General features: G+C 38.2%; 2 protein-coding genes and 1 pseudogene across 3 annotated transcripts; 2 read left to right on the top strand and 1 right to left on the bottom strand.

Moving 5' to 3' along the window:
- The first annotated feature begins 417 nt into the window (after nt 1-417).
- LOC110068081 (uncharacterized) lies at nt 418-3,374 on the top strand. The gene is made up of 3 exons (XM_089271610.1): nt 418-1,358; nt 2,731-2,967; nt 3,084-3,374. Exons 1-3 carry the CDS (start codon nt 447-449, stop codon nt 3,285-3,287), a joined length of 1,353 nt encoding a protein of 450 aa, XP_089127736.1. The 5' UTR covers nt 418-446; the 3' UTR covers nt 3,288-3,374.
- Nucleotides 3,375-3,865: 491 nt separating this feature from the next.
- On the top strand, nt 3,866-7,862 carry LOC110068082 (uncharacterized; annotated as a pseudogene). Its single transcript, XR_016201513.1, has 3 exons — nt 3,866-4,797; nt 6,807-7,055; nt 7,497-7,862. The product of XR_016201513.1 is annotated as an uncharacterized LOC110068082 (transcript).
- A 2,995-nt stretch (nt 7,863-10,857) lies between these two features.
- Nucleotides 10,858-15,344, bottom strand: LOC149104342 (uncharacterized). The gene is made up of 3 exons (XM_089271399.1): nt 15,220-15,344; nt 15,044-15,146; nt 10,858-13,559 (listed from the first exon to the last, which is right to left on the bottom strand). Exons 1-3 carry the CDS (start codon nt 15,297-15,299, stop codon nt 13,437-13,439), a joined length of 306 nt encoding a protein of 101 aa, XP_089127525.1. The 5' UTR covers nt 15,300-15,344; the 3' UTR covers nt 10,858-13,436.
- Nucleotides 15,345-15,395: the final 51 nt, after the last annotated feature.

Raw genomic sequence — 15,395 nt, forward strand, 5'->3', positions numbered from 1 at the left:
GCGCAGTTAAACTGTCATTTTCACAGATGTTTTTTCATTCTAATTCGTGTTTTGTTGGCGCAAATATTTACCTTTGGTAGTTTGAAAAGGTCATAAAACGTAAACGTCCGAAATCTTTTGCAAGTCATGGTAATGTATTCAGTGGTTCATCTTGATCAAACTATTTGAATAGAGCCCCCACATTCAATTAAAAAAAAAAAGACTCGTTAGTTATGTGCTTGTATATGACTAAATTTCCTAGTTTTTCTTTAACTGTAAGACGCAATGTTATTATATTAAAATAAACTCTCGTTCCCCGTTATGGAGCTCTTAATTAAATTCTCTTGTCTACGCTCAAACAATGATCCGAGACATCATAGGATCCGGCAATTTACATTTTGTGGCTTGAATTAAAATAAAAAGGACAAATGATTTTTTTTTTTGCATCACACACTGATATAGCAGTCATGGTGCGTCTTCAATCCGTCAAGCACCTAAACATTTTTTGTTTTATTCCTCTACTGTATCTTGCATCTTTAGTATTTCTTCTTTCTGTTTGGTTCATGTTTAAATATAACCAATCGATATCTTTTGAGGAAAAGATGCAAGATTTGGCCGTTTTACCATCGGAAACAACTGGCATCAACACGATTTTATTTACAGCTCAAGATTTGAAAAACGCTCTCGTTAAATCCGATGGTGTTCTTGCTGCAACGAGGAAAAACCGCGGTAAATCCACGGGCTCCGCGGCTTGTGTTGTTGATCCTGGGATTACAGAGTGTGGAAATGCCGGCTTTGCAGCATTTCTTCTTTACACTTTGGATCACATCTTGTTTTGTCGTGCTTTGGGAATTAACCGACCAACTGTGTTCTGGAGGGCTTGCCGCTCAGGTTGTTCGAAAGATCCAAGAGTGAATTCGTGGGACTGGTATTTTGAACCTGTTAATCGTGGTTTAGAGTCGGAAGTCGAAAATGTTTTCTGTCCCTTGACGCTCGACGATTCCCCGACAATAATAGACAACAGTTTTAAGAACCGGTCAGATGTTGAGGGATATGAAGACAGCAAAATTATAACCACACAGGAAAGATTACGAGTTAGTAACCTGATTCATCAGTACGTTAAACCTAATTCTAGAATAAAGGAGACAGTAGAGATGTTTTACCAGCAATATCTGGCAGGGTTCACTGTTTTAGGAGTTCACGTTCGAGGAACAGATCATTGGATGGAAACAAGCGAGAATAGGCTGCCATCTTTGGTGAGTTGGGTTAAGAAAGCACAGTCAATTCTGGAGACGTTGTCGCAACCAAGGAAGATTTTCATTGCAAGTGACAACCATGAAGTTATAAAGAAGTTTGGGATTTATTTTGGAAAAGAAACGGTAAGTTTTACTTTCCCTGACAGTTCCCTTCTTTATTATTGTCCCCCGGGGGAATTATACCGTTGACCCCAACCCAGAAAGATTGGGTGGGGGTGTGCGGCCCGCATCCGAAAACCCTTACCTTATTTAAGACCAAAATCTGCGATTTTCCCCACCCTCTTCATGACCTATTAAAAAATTCGATACCCTATTCAAGACCTGACCCTTAAATCAATACCCCGTTTCAGACCTGTCTTATAATTAGTTTCCGAGCTAAGACCGGTGTTAAAGGCATTGTGACGGGCTTTTGTTGATGGTCTCATCGATAATGATGAAGAACTAGCTTCTTCTGAAAAAAGTACCCACTGTTCAAGACCGGAGTGCAAAAACCATGCCGTATTTAAGACCGAAGTGGCCAAAATTGATTCCCTACTTCTGACCAAAACGCCTAAAAAAATCCATACACTTTGGGGCCACACATGTCGATATCATCCATATAAGAGAGTTCTCCCCCGGATCAGCGCAATTATACAGTGGTGTCTACAGTGTTACTGAAACGAGTCGCAGTACTTCATTAGTGTTTCAAAGCAACAAGCCTCCACTATGATAACTGAACAATACATAAGACAAACCAAACAGTAATGAGAGGGTCGAGTAACGTTTCTCACTTTTGACAGCTGCTGCGTGTTGTTTAATTATCGTCATTGTAGTTCTGGATCGGTGAGCGGTAGTTCTTCAATGCTTGCTTACATTTTATTCTTTTAGGTGTTCCCAATTAGTTGAAGGATTCTTTCCTTCCTTTAGTTCGCACAGGAGTCTCAACTGAATTCGAACACCAGTCGAAAAGTATTTTGTAAGGCTATAATCAAAACCTTATGTAATATGTCAAACACGAAAGACCATGTTGGACCACATTTCCAAACAACAAGAAGAGAGTTGAAAATACAACGCGCAGGTGGAAATGTGGTCAAACACTTTCTTCTTTGATATATCTTTTCAATCGAAGCTGAAACTAACGAGAAAACGGAGAAATAATTATAAAATCGTAAAAATCTTCGCTAATTAAGGTCAGATATCCAACCACTGTGATGGCCATGATTTTCCTTGTTCAAACTTAATGAATTGTCAATGGATTTGAGAAAAACGTTTTCTCAAATAACTCTGTGAAAAAAAATTAATTTTGGTCACGAAATATTAACTATTTTTGTAGCTTTAGTTTATCATATATCAGGTCAGAACCGTCAGATGGATAAAATTTTGATTTTCCCCAAAATATTGAATGAAAATTATTATCAGATACTTAGCTTTAGCTTTTGGATGGCCGTCATTTCACAGCTAATTTGCGTATTTTTATATTTTATTTACTTATTCAATGATTTTTGTTTATATCAAGGTTGTTTTCTCGGACGCTGTTCGGGCCAAAAGATACCACGATCAAATCCCTCCTCATGGGTTTAAATTTGCCACTGACCCATATGAGCGGGAAATTGGTACTCAAGTGCTGATGGATATTCTGCTGTTAGCCAAGTGTGATCAGTTCTTACACACCGAGTCCAGCGTAGCCTCTCTTGCCAGCTACTTCAACCCACATATGACCAGCTACTTCCTGCAGGACGAAATAACTGACAAGGTTTGTTTGAATCACTATTATAATAACCAACTTATTTTGATTGATATTCATTTTTGTTTCATGCCCAGCCGTATCCTCCTTCCGTTGTCTTACTGGCTTAAAGTATTACTTTTCAGGAGCCAGAAAAGTTTCTTGAAAGAAAAAGAAGTCGTAAAGAAACAAGAAAAACGCAACCCACGGAAAGGATTTTGGAAGGTGAAGATTTCATTGAACTGTTGGACTGTTTTCAGAGGAATTCTGCAGGAAGTGTTTGTCCAAATATTGCAAAGGGAATATTCGTTAGTTTTCAAGAGGCGCGTGGTATATTTAGAGCTGTCTGAGACTTGTTTAAAATGTAACGTTAAAATGTATTGTATATTTATTCCAAATATTCTCCAAGATACTTTAATAAAAGAGTGTTTCAACCATTGGTGGGATGTCTTTATTTATCTTAGTTTCGCGAAGATAATTGCATTGGTAGTGATTTGAACACGTTGAAGTTTCAGTCCCGTCAACACTATGCCGGAGAAATTTTAAAGTGCCACAATCACAGGTCATTTTGGATTTGTGTTTGAGAAAAAGTTGGGAAAAGTTGGGCAGGGAAATCAAATAATTATCGTGATGTCATTGTTATCGAGAAGCTCCTTTTTCCACACTAAAACGTAAATTAAAGCCGGCTTTTTAATTTCAAACCGGAATAACTAACCAGTGATGTTTAATTTTAAGATATGACTCAAATGGAATCTCCCGCAACTCCTCCCCGGTTTGTTTGTGATCTTTACGAGAATTCTCCCAACCCGCGTTTCTGGACGTATTACTTCTTTGTCTTCGATCAAACAAAGATTGCATTAATGAGGTCCGACAATCTACATTTTGTGGCTTAAATTAAAATAAAAAACAGTTGTCATAACATAAAAAAGCAATCATGGGGCGCTTTCGACGGACTAAGGGTCTAAACATTTTATGTTTTGTTGCCCTATGGCTTATGCCATTAGCGTTTCTTCTTTTTGTTTGGCCAGTTATGTTTAACTATCACCAGTCGGTGTCTTCGGAGAAAAAGATCAGGCAAGATCCGGTAATTTCAACATCAGAATCCTCTGACATCAACACGGTGTTATTGACAGCGGAAGATTTGAAAAACGCCCTCGTTAAATCCGACGGTTTTCTTGCAACAACGAGAAAAAACCGAGGTAAAACCACGGGCTCCGCGGCTTGTGTGGTGGATCCTGGGATCACAGAATGCGGAAATGCTGGCTTTGCAGCATTTCTTCTTTACACTTTGGATCACATCTTGTTTTGTCGTGCTTTAGGAATTAACCGACCAACTGTGTTTTGGAGGGCTTGTAATTCAGCTTGTTCGAGAGATGTAAGAGTGAATTCGTGGGACTGGTACTTTGAACCTGTTAATACGGAGCAGAGCGGGAAGTCGAAAATGTTTTCTGTATTTTGAGGCCAGACGGTGCTCCTGTGGATGTAAGGACAACAATAGACAACAGTTTTAAAAATCGAACCGGTATTGAGGGATTCGAGCTTGGCGGAATAATAACTACACAGGAAAGATTGAGAGTTAACAAACTAATTCATCAGTACGTTGAGCCTAATTCGAGAATAAAAGAGAAAGTAGAGATGTTTTACCAGCAATATCTGTCAGGGTTCACTTGTTTAGGAGTTCACGTTCGAGGAACAGATCATTGGATGGAAACAAGCGAGAAAAGGCTGCCATCTTTGATGAGTTGGGTTAAGAGAGCCCAGTCAATTCTGGAGACGTTGCCGCAACCAAGGAAGATTTTCATTGCAAGTGACAACCATGAAGTTATAAAGGAATTTGTTAGCTATTTTGGAGAAGAATTGGTGAGTGTCACTTTCAATTGTCTTGGTTGTGATGGTTTGAGCAGTCTTGACACCTGCTCTATGTAGCGTAGTGTGTTTGGACTAAGTTTAATTTAGCAGTGTCAGCAGTGTCCCATTAAAATTTCTATAAGCACGAAGTGCGGTGCATAAGCAAAGAGGTAAACTTAAAAAGAATCTTGGAGTAACGTTTTTTCACTTTTGACGGCTATCTCCTTTTGTTTAATTAGCATTTGTTGTTGCGGCTCATAATTCTGAGGTAGTTTAACTTTCACGTTGCTTTTTAAGTTACAATAAGTAAGCACTTTCTTGTTGTCCCGCACAACACAAGGAGAAACCATCAAACGCGTCCGCAATGATACGACTTTGACTGATTCATAGTTTAATGTATAAAAGACAGGCGTACTCCACAAACATTTTAATTACAATTCAGTTCCATAGCTTAGCTGGTTTATATTTTCCAGCTTAATTAGCCATTTGCCTCAGGCTGTGTCAGGTGGTTGGGCCTTAATAGCCAGTTTGACATGTAAATGACACAAAGTGGAGAAATTAACAGCTTTGTTGTTAGCGCAATTACAGTAGCCAGTCGTTGTTCTTTCCTTTTCTAATAACTGAGTTACACCCGCATGTAAATAGTTGACTCGGGCTGCGCCCTCATCAACTATCACGCACAGAAATCGAGAGCGAATAATCTAACTGTTTTAGTATAAATCTACTAGTCGATCAAAACTTTATCTAAATCCTCTTCACAGACACTTCGAAAACGAAAAGGAGCGGCCGTCATTTTGTTAACAAGGGCACACTGCTACTGTGTTCCCACAGCGTTTCTCGTTTTCCCGCTGCTTTCGCTCGTCCTTCGTCCACTCGATACAAACACGGTGCATGTTTTTTAGTTCTAAAACATATCGTTGATAATACTTGAAACACTCGCTCTACTTATCATTCGGCGTGCACACTATCTGATTCCTTATTTTTTTATGTCTGGGAGCAGTTTATACCTCGCATTTTCTTGTTGCCCCGCATAACACAAGGAGAGAGCATCAAACTCGTCCGTAATGAAACGACTTTGATTCTCAGTTTAGTGCATTAAAGACAGGCGTGTTCCACAAACATTCTAATCAGAATACAGTTTCGTAGCTTAGCTGGTTTTCCAGCTTAATTAGCCATTTGCTTCAGCTGTGTTAGGTGGATGGGCCTTAATAGCCAGTTTGACATGTAAATTACACAAAGTGGAGAAATCAACAGCTTTATTGTTAGCACAATTACAGAAGCCAGTCGTTGTTCGGCTTTCGTTTTAACTGAGTTATACTGGTCGTCCAGGTTACCGCAGGAAAACTGCGTCATCCAAAGTATACACTCTGGATAGTGTTTTGTAATAGCGAAGCGAAAACTGACACTTCAAAATGTTTGCCTCTTCCAAAGAGAGCGCATTAGGCGCCTGAACCCCCGGACTTGAAAACAAAACAAAACGAAAGACATAAGATAGTGCGACAGACTTTCACTGAGTCAGCTGTGGTTTTCATAGCCAGAAAAAAAAAGAGGTTTCTGATGAACGTCGGGAAGACTGAAAAAGAGATGCTAGTACATTAGCATTGGAATTTGAAGCAGCAGCCATGTATTAACTGACTTACCCGACAACAACAGATGAAAATTCAATACTTTTTTTAGGAGGCTATTCTTTGCGATAATTTGGAGTCGGCCAAATTGCTTTTAAAATTACCCATTAAATTGAGTAGAACCTCAAACAGGTGTCATGTTACAACAACCTTTCTAAAACGGCCACTTTCCTCTGTTCCCAAGGTGGCCGTTGTGGAGAAGTTTGACTGTATGACTAATTTGATGGGAACAATATTCCAAACACAGAAAAAAGTTGAAAATATGGCCCTTGCTAGAGCTTTGATTGATTGACCTAAATGTAAATTGGCAGCTTTCCTTGATTAGCAAATCTGCCTCATTTTGAAGGAAATATATACAGAAAGCGAAATTAACGATTGTTTTCAAATTTTGTCCAGATTGTTTTCACGGAGACAGACAGAGCGATCAGATACAACGATCAAATTCCTCCACATCATCATGAGTTTAAATTTGAGCGTAATGCCACTGACCCATATGAGCGAGAAATTGGTACTCAAGTGTTGATGGACATTCTACTGTTAGCCATGTGTGATCAGTTCTTACACACCGAGTCCAGCGTAGCCTCTCTTGCCAGCTACTTCAACCCACATATGACCAGCCACTTTCTGCAGAATGAAGAAAGCGAGGTTTGTTTGAATCACTGAATTATAATAATCTACTTACTTCGATTGATACTTTTAATTCTTTTGGCCTGTCAGATTGTTGGCAGTCTGTGTCTCTCGAAATCAGAGGGAGAATATGAGGCGGGACATTTCAGACTGAAAGGGACTGGGACGAGAAATAATGGTTGGCACTCAGGAGCGTTCTCGTTCCCAAGGCTCCGCCGGCTAAGAAAAGTGAATAGGGCTATGGGGACGAGAATGCCTCAGGAAAAGATTTTTTCGTCTCGCCCGACTTTTTTTCGTCCATACAGCCCTTTTGCGTCCTTGCATGTTCACGGATAACATTCGTCTGACTCTAAGAGAAATAACCGGTTGCTAGCAGTCTTTTGGCATGTCATTTCTAAGCAGTAAGAGTTCATTTCCAATTCTCCGCATCGTATCTAAACTTAAGCATTTATCTTGCAGGAGCCAGAAGGATTTCATGAAAGAAAAACTCATAAAGAAACAAGACAAACGCAACTGGAAAGCCGTGAAATGGACAATTTTGTTGAAATGTTAGAATGTTTTCAGAGGAATTCTGCAGGAAGTGTTTGTCCAAACACTGCGAAAGGAATATTTGTTAGTTTTCAAGAAGCGCGTAATATGTTTAGACCTCTCTGATTTTTTTCGCTATGCGATGCACACTATTGGAATTTTTGAATAACAGAGCAGTGTGGACTGCGTACAGTGTAGCTGGTGGGATTTGCGAGCGAGTGATTTTTTGGCGGCGGAGCGCCCATTTTAATTAACACCTTTCTACAAATAATATCGCTTAAACAAATGATCTTCCCGGAAATTCTCAAAGCATTTTTTAAATATCCCCAACATTTTTTTGAATATCTCAAAAAACCCTCTAAATCTCTATTATTTTTGATTTAAAAGAAACCGAGGCCAAAATTTTCAAAATGTGGTTGGTGCATGAGCTGCTGTATTTTGCTCTAATTAATCTGGAAAGTTGTAATCGGACAGTGTAATCGGACAGTTAGCTGTAATCGGACACCTGTAATAGGACAGTTACATGAGCCAATCATTTTAAGTCCTTTCCACTAAATCCACCAATCACAGCGTTGATTAAAATCACTATAGTACCCAGTACAAGAGACTGACTTTGTAAAATTGTGGAGGTTTAGTCTCCGGTCTGTTTTGAAAGAAACTTAACAGTCATTTTGCAAGCTATTCTCCACATTTTAATTATGATATTTAAAGATGAATATTAATTAAAAGCTCTTTTCCAGTGAAACTGTTACTTGGGAAATTGTGATGGTTATGATTAAGCGGTAACAGGACATCGTGTCATCCAATTCTGTCTTTAATCAAACTCGTGATTAACAAATCGGACTCCGGCTTCGCGGTCGTCCGATTTTGTTAATAAACAATAGCCTCCACTTGGCGCGAAAATATGCTCGGATATTTGTCCGCGGACGTTATCTATTCCGAGAAGCGAACAGTTTTCCGAGAGCTTAGCTCGAGGAAAACTGTGAGCTTCGAAGAACAGATATTTGTCCTTGGACATTATCTGACCCACATAGATGGTCTCTCACTAATAAATAACAAGAGTTTTCCTTAAATGTGTTTGGGGCAACGATGCAGGTTGCCGTTCTGATAAATCCGACAGTAAAAGTAAATAAAGTAGAACTTTATTTAGCCGCCGGGTTAGCCTTCGTGATGATGCTAGTAACATATAACGAATATTAAAATTGATCGAGGTCCTGAAAGAGTTCCACTCCTAAATATTTATTTTTTTTACGGTGTTTATTTATGGTGCATTTCTCCTTTGCACGAGACCTCCTCCGGTTTTTTCCTCTTTGGACTCATTGAAGAACGCCGTCTGATTATTGACTTCATTAGAATCCTAAGCCTAACCCTTTGCCGTCCATACTACACAGGAGCAATTTAAAAACGCAACAATCACCGTTCGTTTTATATTTTTGTTCGAGGAAATCTCGACCAGAGAAATCACGTGGTTCTCCTGATCCTATTGTGTTCGAAAAGGTTTTCCGTACACAGGAAAACTCAAAGCCGGCTTTTTCAAATTCCTCCGGTTTGAAGAGCGTTTTTGAAAAACTCCATTTTCGTGACGGATTACTCTGGACCGTAAGCCTAACCTTAGACATAAAGCTGTATGCCTTTTTAAATTCCTCCCGCGTAGTGTGAACGGAGTCTGGAGCAAACCACGACGTCAATGAGCACCACCAAACAAATGGTTTAATGAGCAAAACAATGGCTGTACAAGTGTATTCAGTAAACCTTTGTACACCTCATAGGCGTCCTCTGCAAAACAGCAACGCAAAATGACCGCGAACGCGAACGATAAGTCGAACTGCTAAGTTTTCGTATTTCCATTTAGAATTGAACGCTGTCATTACATATTTAGCCTGAACGAGGTTTTAGAGTCATAGGCATCCTGGACAAATTCAATTTTACAGGACGTTGTCCTCGGCGTCGCCGTCGTCATTGTTAAGATCCCATATTTGCATCTCGGATGTTGGAAGGTCGATACGCTTGTTTAACGTGGGGTCTGTCATCCTAAGTGGCTGCTTTGTGCTTTACTCATGTTCTATTCCAAGACCAGTCGAACGCAGATGAGAGTACCGTGTAAAAACTGTAAAAAATCCCACAAATTGCAGCTCTTTGCCAGCTGGGTTCCTTTTAATTCAGCGATTAAGTTGTCGAGCGTTTTGGTAGGAAGTTTTTCCCTCTTACTGAAACAATCTCGTTTACGTTACTTCGCCGATGCAATACCTTTTCATCTTCCCCATTACTACACGACAATCGTTTGCATCTTCATCTTAAGTATAGCTTAAGGCTTTGAACACTTAAAGGCCATCGTCATCAATAACGTCCTTGAACATGGCGATTTGATACTCAGGGCTTTCCCGCTCCAAACCAAGTGATTATTACAGTATTTCTCTTTCCATAGCTTCCAGTTCTCGAGGATCTCGCCACTTAATTGACCTCAGATCTAAATGTTGTGGAGACAATGATCTGGTGGAATAACATTGAAAATTGTGATGCTTTAGGCGGCGAGGTACCGGAAGTTGTTTTCGCTCGTAGGCGTTCGTAGACGGTAGACGTTGTCGACGAATTTGAACTACCCTTTCGCTGCAACGTGTATGACAGAAAGAACCTTAAACTAACGTCATCAATCAAGGCTTAATCTGGCTACTGTAACTCAAGATACACAAGGTGAACGCGTATTTTAATATATAACCGTATGTATAGCATAAATTACAAAGCCGTTACAGAACATAAGCGTGCGTATAAAGAATGTTTGGCCAATTATCATATTATAGTCTTGAATTAAGGTATGTCCGCCATTTTGAATAATCAAATCCAGCCGTCGTCAGAAATTCGTTTGTCCGGTTTGGTTATGACGTCAGTGCTTTCTCATTGGGTCACAACCAAGCCTTTTGTTCTTTCGCTTTATAAGTGCGATAACACCCGGATGGTTGGGTTGTTTCTTACATGTACCTTTAGGTTGTGCATATTTTTTTTCGGTGGGCAATAGCTTGTGCAATAATCTTTTAACATCATCAGACAGGACCTGGAAAGTGGAAAGCTCTTGCTTGATTTTCAGCAGTTTTTGCCGGGCAGGAATTTTGTTTTGGTTATTGCTTAAGCCCCTCCTCAAAAATAGTAATGGTCCATCCCTAACAGCTAACATAAAAGAACACTGTTCGCTTTAAATGGCTGTAATGGAGATTTTTTTGATGGCTTGGAATTTCCACTGGGTCTTTGTTAGGTTAGTTTCATAATGAGGGTTAAAATACAACTCAAAACCACGCGCTTCATTGTGACTATTTAATTATAAACCATATTTACATTTTCAACAACACGTGCAATTAATTTTATTGTCTCTAAATTTAATAGCCTGTGTTCATAACAACTGCAAATAAAACATCAAATAACTGTGCAAAATCCTTCAAGTGGCATTTTGACATATTGCTATCATACAATGAACACTTTGAAATTCAACTTGTGACAAAAATATCACCTGACAACAAGTAAAGATCCCTTCATCTGAGATCATACAAATGTATTTGCATATCCTCAAGGATATAAAGTTCTGTATTACATTTTCAATTAAGCCTTATCTTTGACTTCCTGCATCTTAAATTTGAATTATTTTAAAAGCCCTGATTTTTGCTGATGTACATTAATTTTTACATGTATATGGAAGCTTGATATCAAGTCATATTTGAGGGACCTTGGCTGGAACACAATGCTGAAAATTCCAAAAGCTCTCCCCCTTACTATTGTTTCAACTCAAGCAAAACAGTCACCCTAGTTTTGGCAGTGGCTTAATACAAAATTGCTAAATATATCACTATTATTATGCTAGGCTTTTACTAATTTACGGAAATAGAAAGGACTGTCTCCGCTCTGCAATTTTCTCATTGCTATTCAAAAGCAATCTGAAAATGACTGTTTACCGACTGCATTCACAAATGGAAGCCTGACTTTTTGCCAGGAGATATTATTAATAAATTTGCATCACGTTACAGGTCCTGTAAGAGGTTATCATCCTGACGCTGAAAATCTGAGGCATCCATAATTTATTATTGATTTACTTAATAGAAAATCACACTTTGCACACGTAACTAACTAATGTAAGCAAAATATTATCATGTTCTTTAATTTACTGTTCAAACTACTTCAACACACCTATCCTTGGCTGTGCATATATTGTAATACACGTTTACAGCCTCTTTATAATATTAATGCATGTTCACATTAACTATATTAAATATTAAATACGTATTAACTTAACTTGGGCTTGCTACAAGTTACAGACTGATATATAACTTGAAAGCTATTCACAGCTTGCGCTGATATTGAAATATTGAATGCGTTCTTCCCCTCAGGGTTGCTTTGGAATGTGTATTTTTTGTTAAGACAGAAATACCAATGATGCAACCAAAAAGAACAACCTTAAAAGTCTATATCTCTTTTTCAAATGTGCAGTTCCAGAAAATATCCATACCTCCTCCATGGAAGGGATTTTTTTAAGACCCCCCCCCCCCCCTTCCCACCCCTCTGGAAATTCTAATTCAGTTTTATACATTTCTTCAAACCCTTCCTTCACCCTGAGGAAATTCCAATCCCTTTTGTTGGGGGGAATACATGCATGGATATTTTCTAAACAGCACAATGCAACTTTTTTTGGTATGGTAACAATGGCTTTCCTATCCACGATAAATATCAAAATTAAAAAAAAATTGTCTCATTAGTTCAGAACAGAAATCAAATCAAAATACACATCACATGTAAGAACTGTGTGCCTGGGGTTGTCCTTACAAGCTTAATTACATCTGACACGAAGCAATTTGAGGGTAGCAGGAAGAATGTCCTTTTTTTATAAAAAATATGTACCAGTACCCTTATTTCTTTGTGATTTGTCTTGATTAAGTTGCCAGTACAAATATGACAATATTCAAGCAGTGTGTTAGTTTATGTTTTTATCCCAAGTACTTATTTTAAGTTACTGTGACTGATAAATTTACCACATTATTATTTAATAATAAGCCATATCACACTAAGCTGATAAAATTATTTTACAACTCAAAAGTTCATATGAGACAAGAACTTGTGATCCAAACTTGATTTTGTGATTGCATCAGGTTCTGTTATCACAAAGCAGAAATTTTTTTTCTCTTCATTTTGTCAAATCAAGAAGACAAAAATGTCTTCAAGTGTTCACAAAATGTCTTTGCCACACCTGCACAACCAGCATGCAATTTATAAGGCATGGTAAATCAAACTTCTATAATTTAATGAGTGATTATTATATTGTATCTAACTGTGAATGATGGTTAATAATAAAAGAAATAAGCACTGTCATTGAATAGTGAAGCTAATAGAGTGGAATCCAGACTTTTCGAAACCTCCAAAGGAAACCAAAATTGGTTTGAGAAATTGGGTTGTTTTAGAAATTGACGGTAAAATTACTAATAATGTTCTACTGAGGGGAGGCAGAAGACTTTTGGTTTGAGTTATCAGAAGTTTCAAAAAATTAAGAGTAGGAGAAATCGAGATTCCACTGTACATTTAAATCTATTTTACCATGCAGTAAAAAAAATATGCACCCCAACCCCACTCCAGTCGATACTTTGTGGAAGCTAGCATATTTTCTTCAACCATCGTCTTTATCCTATCCAGATTAGCAATCATTCTTCATCCAGGGTTGTGTGATTAACTTGCACCTAGCTCAACTACATTGCGTCTGCAGGTTGTGTACTTGTTAGCACTGGGTGTTGAGGCATGCTGGCCATCAAAATGACAGTTGAGGTTTTTGGTTCCCTTGAGAAGCAGTCAGGTTTTATCCAAATGCTGTTACTACTCGTATTGTCTATTTGTAAAGGCATTTCACCTTACCAGAGAAAAGGTTGTGTTAGCATTGTACGTAACAACACTCACTACATCATCCTTTGGTATGTAACGACTGCTGCTATCCAAAGTATTATCAAAGAAGCCACTTTCTTCATATATCTGCAAATATATTTGTTTATGTTGTTATGGGCTGAAATGTATTATATGCAAAACAAAGCAATTATCTGTTTATTATAACAATACACTTTTTCCTTTCTCAAGATGAAAAAATTCCTTTCAATAACAAAACCACATACAGTAGCTTCTTCACCCTCACCACAAAATTTATTGGTCTCAGCCTCCTCATCTAACAGCTCATAGAAATCTGATTGTTAAAAGGAATCTAGCCGGCTGAAGACCATTAAGCTCAAAGGTATACTTTTATTAATGGTTCTCTACCAGTCCATGGGTTCTAAATCAATATCTCTGTATGTGGTTTGAATTTGAAGTGATCTGTTTTCAATCTAAATTATCTGGTAGCTGCCGTGCTTACTTAACGGTAATTTGTGAAATCATACATGTAACTGTGCAGTCAGAGAATAGAGAATAAAATTTTGTATCACAGCTACAGTGGAACCCCATTATAACCCAGTCACCAACAGGGCACAAAAATCTGGCCATATTAATGGCGTGGCCGCATTAAAGGGGTTCTACAAGTAAGAAAATGGCTGACCAAGGTTTTGTTCAGGCCAGAATAAAGTGGCTTCAATTATGAGGTAACCGTATAAATGGGGTGGGTATAAGGTGGGTTTCCACTGTGTACATTTAATGTAGCATTATAAACGAGAAACATTTGGGAGCACTTATTTGCTGCCATGTTTTGAAAATGCTTTACTATGCAATGACCTCATAATTTTCCACCTAGCTTTGCAAAAATAGAACATGGAAGAGGAAACAAAATGCCCAGTATTGCAACCCGAGTTTCAAAAAATTTTCAAACCTCCAATAAAAATCACTTAACACAAACACCAACGCATGATTTGGAACAAAATTCTTTTTCAGCCAAAATTACCGCTAAATATTACAATGTGCAGACACTGTTTATACACCATATGCATACAGCTTTTAGAATAACAGAATTACACAGACTGTCGACACGTTAAATTTCCAAATGAAACTGAAATGGCTAAACATAAAAAATTCATTGAACTTGATCAAACGAAAAGTCTCAAAAATATTAAGCGGCGCTATAAAAATAATACAAAAAACGTTCTTTTATCGTTGATGATGCTTCGTCAGCAATAGTACAAACGTTTGCGTGCTTACCCCGACCGAACGTAAATTCCACGAGGCATCACGAATCGAAAGTGAAAGTCCACTCCCGTGTGACCAAATATGATCGCAAAGATTTCCTTAACCCAACTATTACGTTAAAAAACGTAAAAAAGCACACATTAAAGTAACTGTATCAGCTCAGCACGAAACAAATAATTATTGAAACTATTAACTTTTAACAGCTTTTAAGTTAATGAAGTGAATTGGAAGAACATTTTGAATTACGAATGATGACCCATGCCACGTAGAAAAGAAAAACGCTGGTTAAAATCCGATTGATACTTTTTAATTAGATTTGCACTTTATAATTGGGTGCTTTCTTGACATACCTGTAGTCTCCAAAACGTTAGTGACGAATGTAGAAACAACAAACCCAACGCAAAGCTAGAGACGAACACGATGAAGAAATGCAACAGTACCAAGCGATCGAACCTGAAATACAAGAACAGAACATCTCATTCAACTTTCTTAAGTGTAGAATATCCTGTTGCCATTGCCAACTCACTTGCTAGTAGTGTCTCCGTTTGTCTCAGAACACGTAGTGGATGAATGATTATCAGGAACTTTTCTTTCCCGTTCGGCCATTTTCACTTTGTTGTTGTCGATGACTGGCTTGTCTCTGATTGGCGGAAATTTTTGGTTCCAATTGATGCCCAGCGGTCGACTTCAAAAATGATGTGC

The sequence above is a fragment of the Orbicella faveolata genome, unplaced genomic scaffold, assembly GCF_042242905.1.
Source record: "Orbicella faveolata isolate gen_17 unplaced genomic scaffold, um_ofav_v1 contig_34, whole genome shotgun sequence".
Lineage (NCBI taxonomy): Eukaryota > Metazoa > Cnidaria > Anthozoa > Scleractinia > Merulinidae > Orbicella > Orbicella faveolata.

What these genes read in the sequence shown, in the direction of transcription:
- LOC110068081 (XM_089271610.1), top strand. Translation starts at nt 447, where the DNA reads ATGGTGCGTCTTCAATCCGTCAAGCACCTAAACATTTTTTGTTTTATT. An exon ending in TTTATTTTGGAAAAGAAACG is followed by an intron (nt 1,359 to 2,730) that starts GTAAGTTTTACT and finishes GTTTATATCAAG; the next exon opens with GTTGTTTTCTCGGACGCTGT. An exon ending in AGGACGAAATAACTGACAAG is followed by an intron (nt 2,968 to 3,083) that starts GTTTGTTTGAAT and finishes ATTACTTTTCAG; the next exon opens with GAGCCAGAAAAGTTTCTTGA.
- LOC149104342 (XM_089271399.1), bottom strand. Translation starts at nt 15,299, where the DNA reads ATGGCCGAACGGGAAAGAAAAGTTCCTGATAATCATTCATCCACTACG. An exon ending in AACGGAGACACTACTAGCAA is followed by an intron (nt 15,147 to 15,219) that starts GTGAGTTGGCAA and finishes CTTGTATTTCAG; the next exon opens with GTTCGATCGCTTGGTACTGT. An exon ending in TAACGTTTTGGAGACTACAG is followed by an intron (nt 13,560 to 15,043) that starts GTATGTCAAGAA and finishes ATATATTTGCAG; the next exon opens with ATATATGAAGAAAGTGGCTT.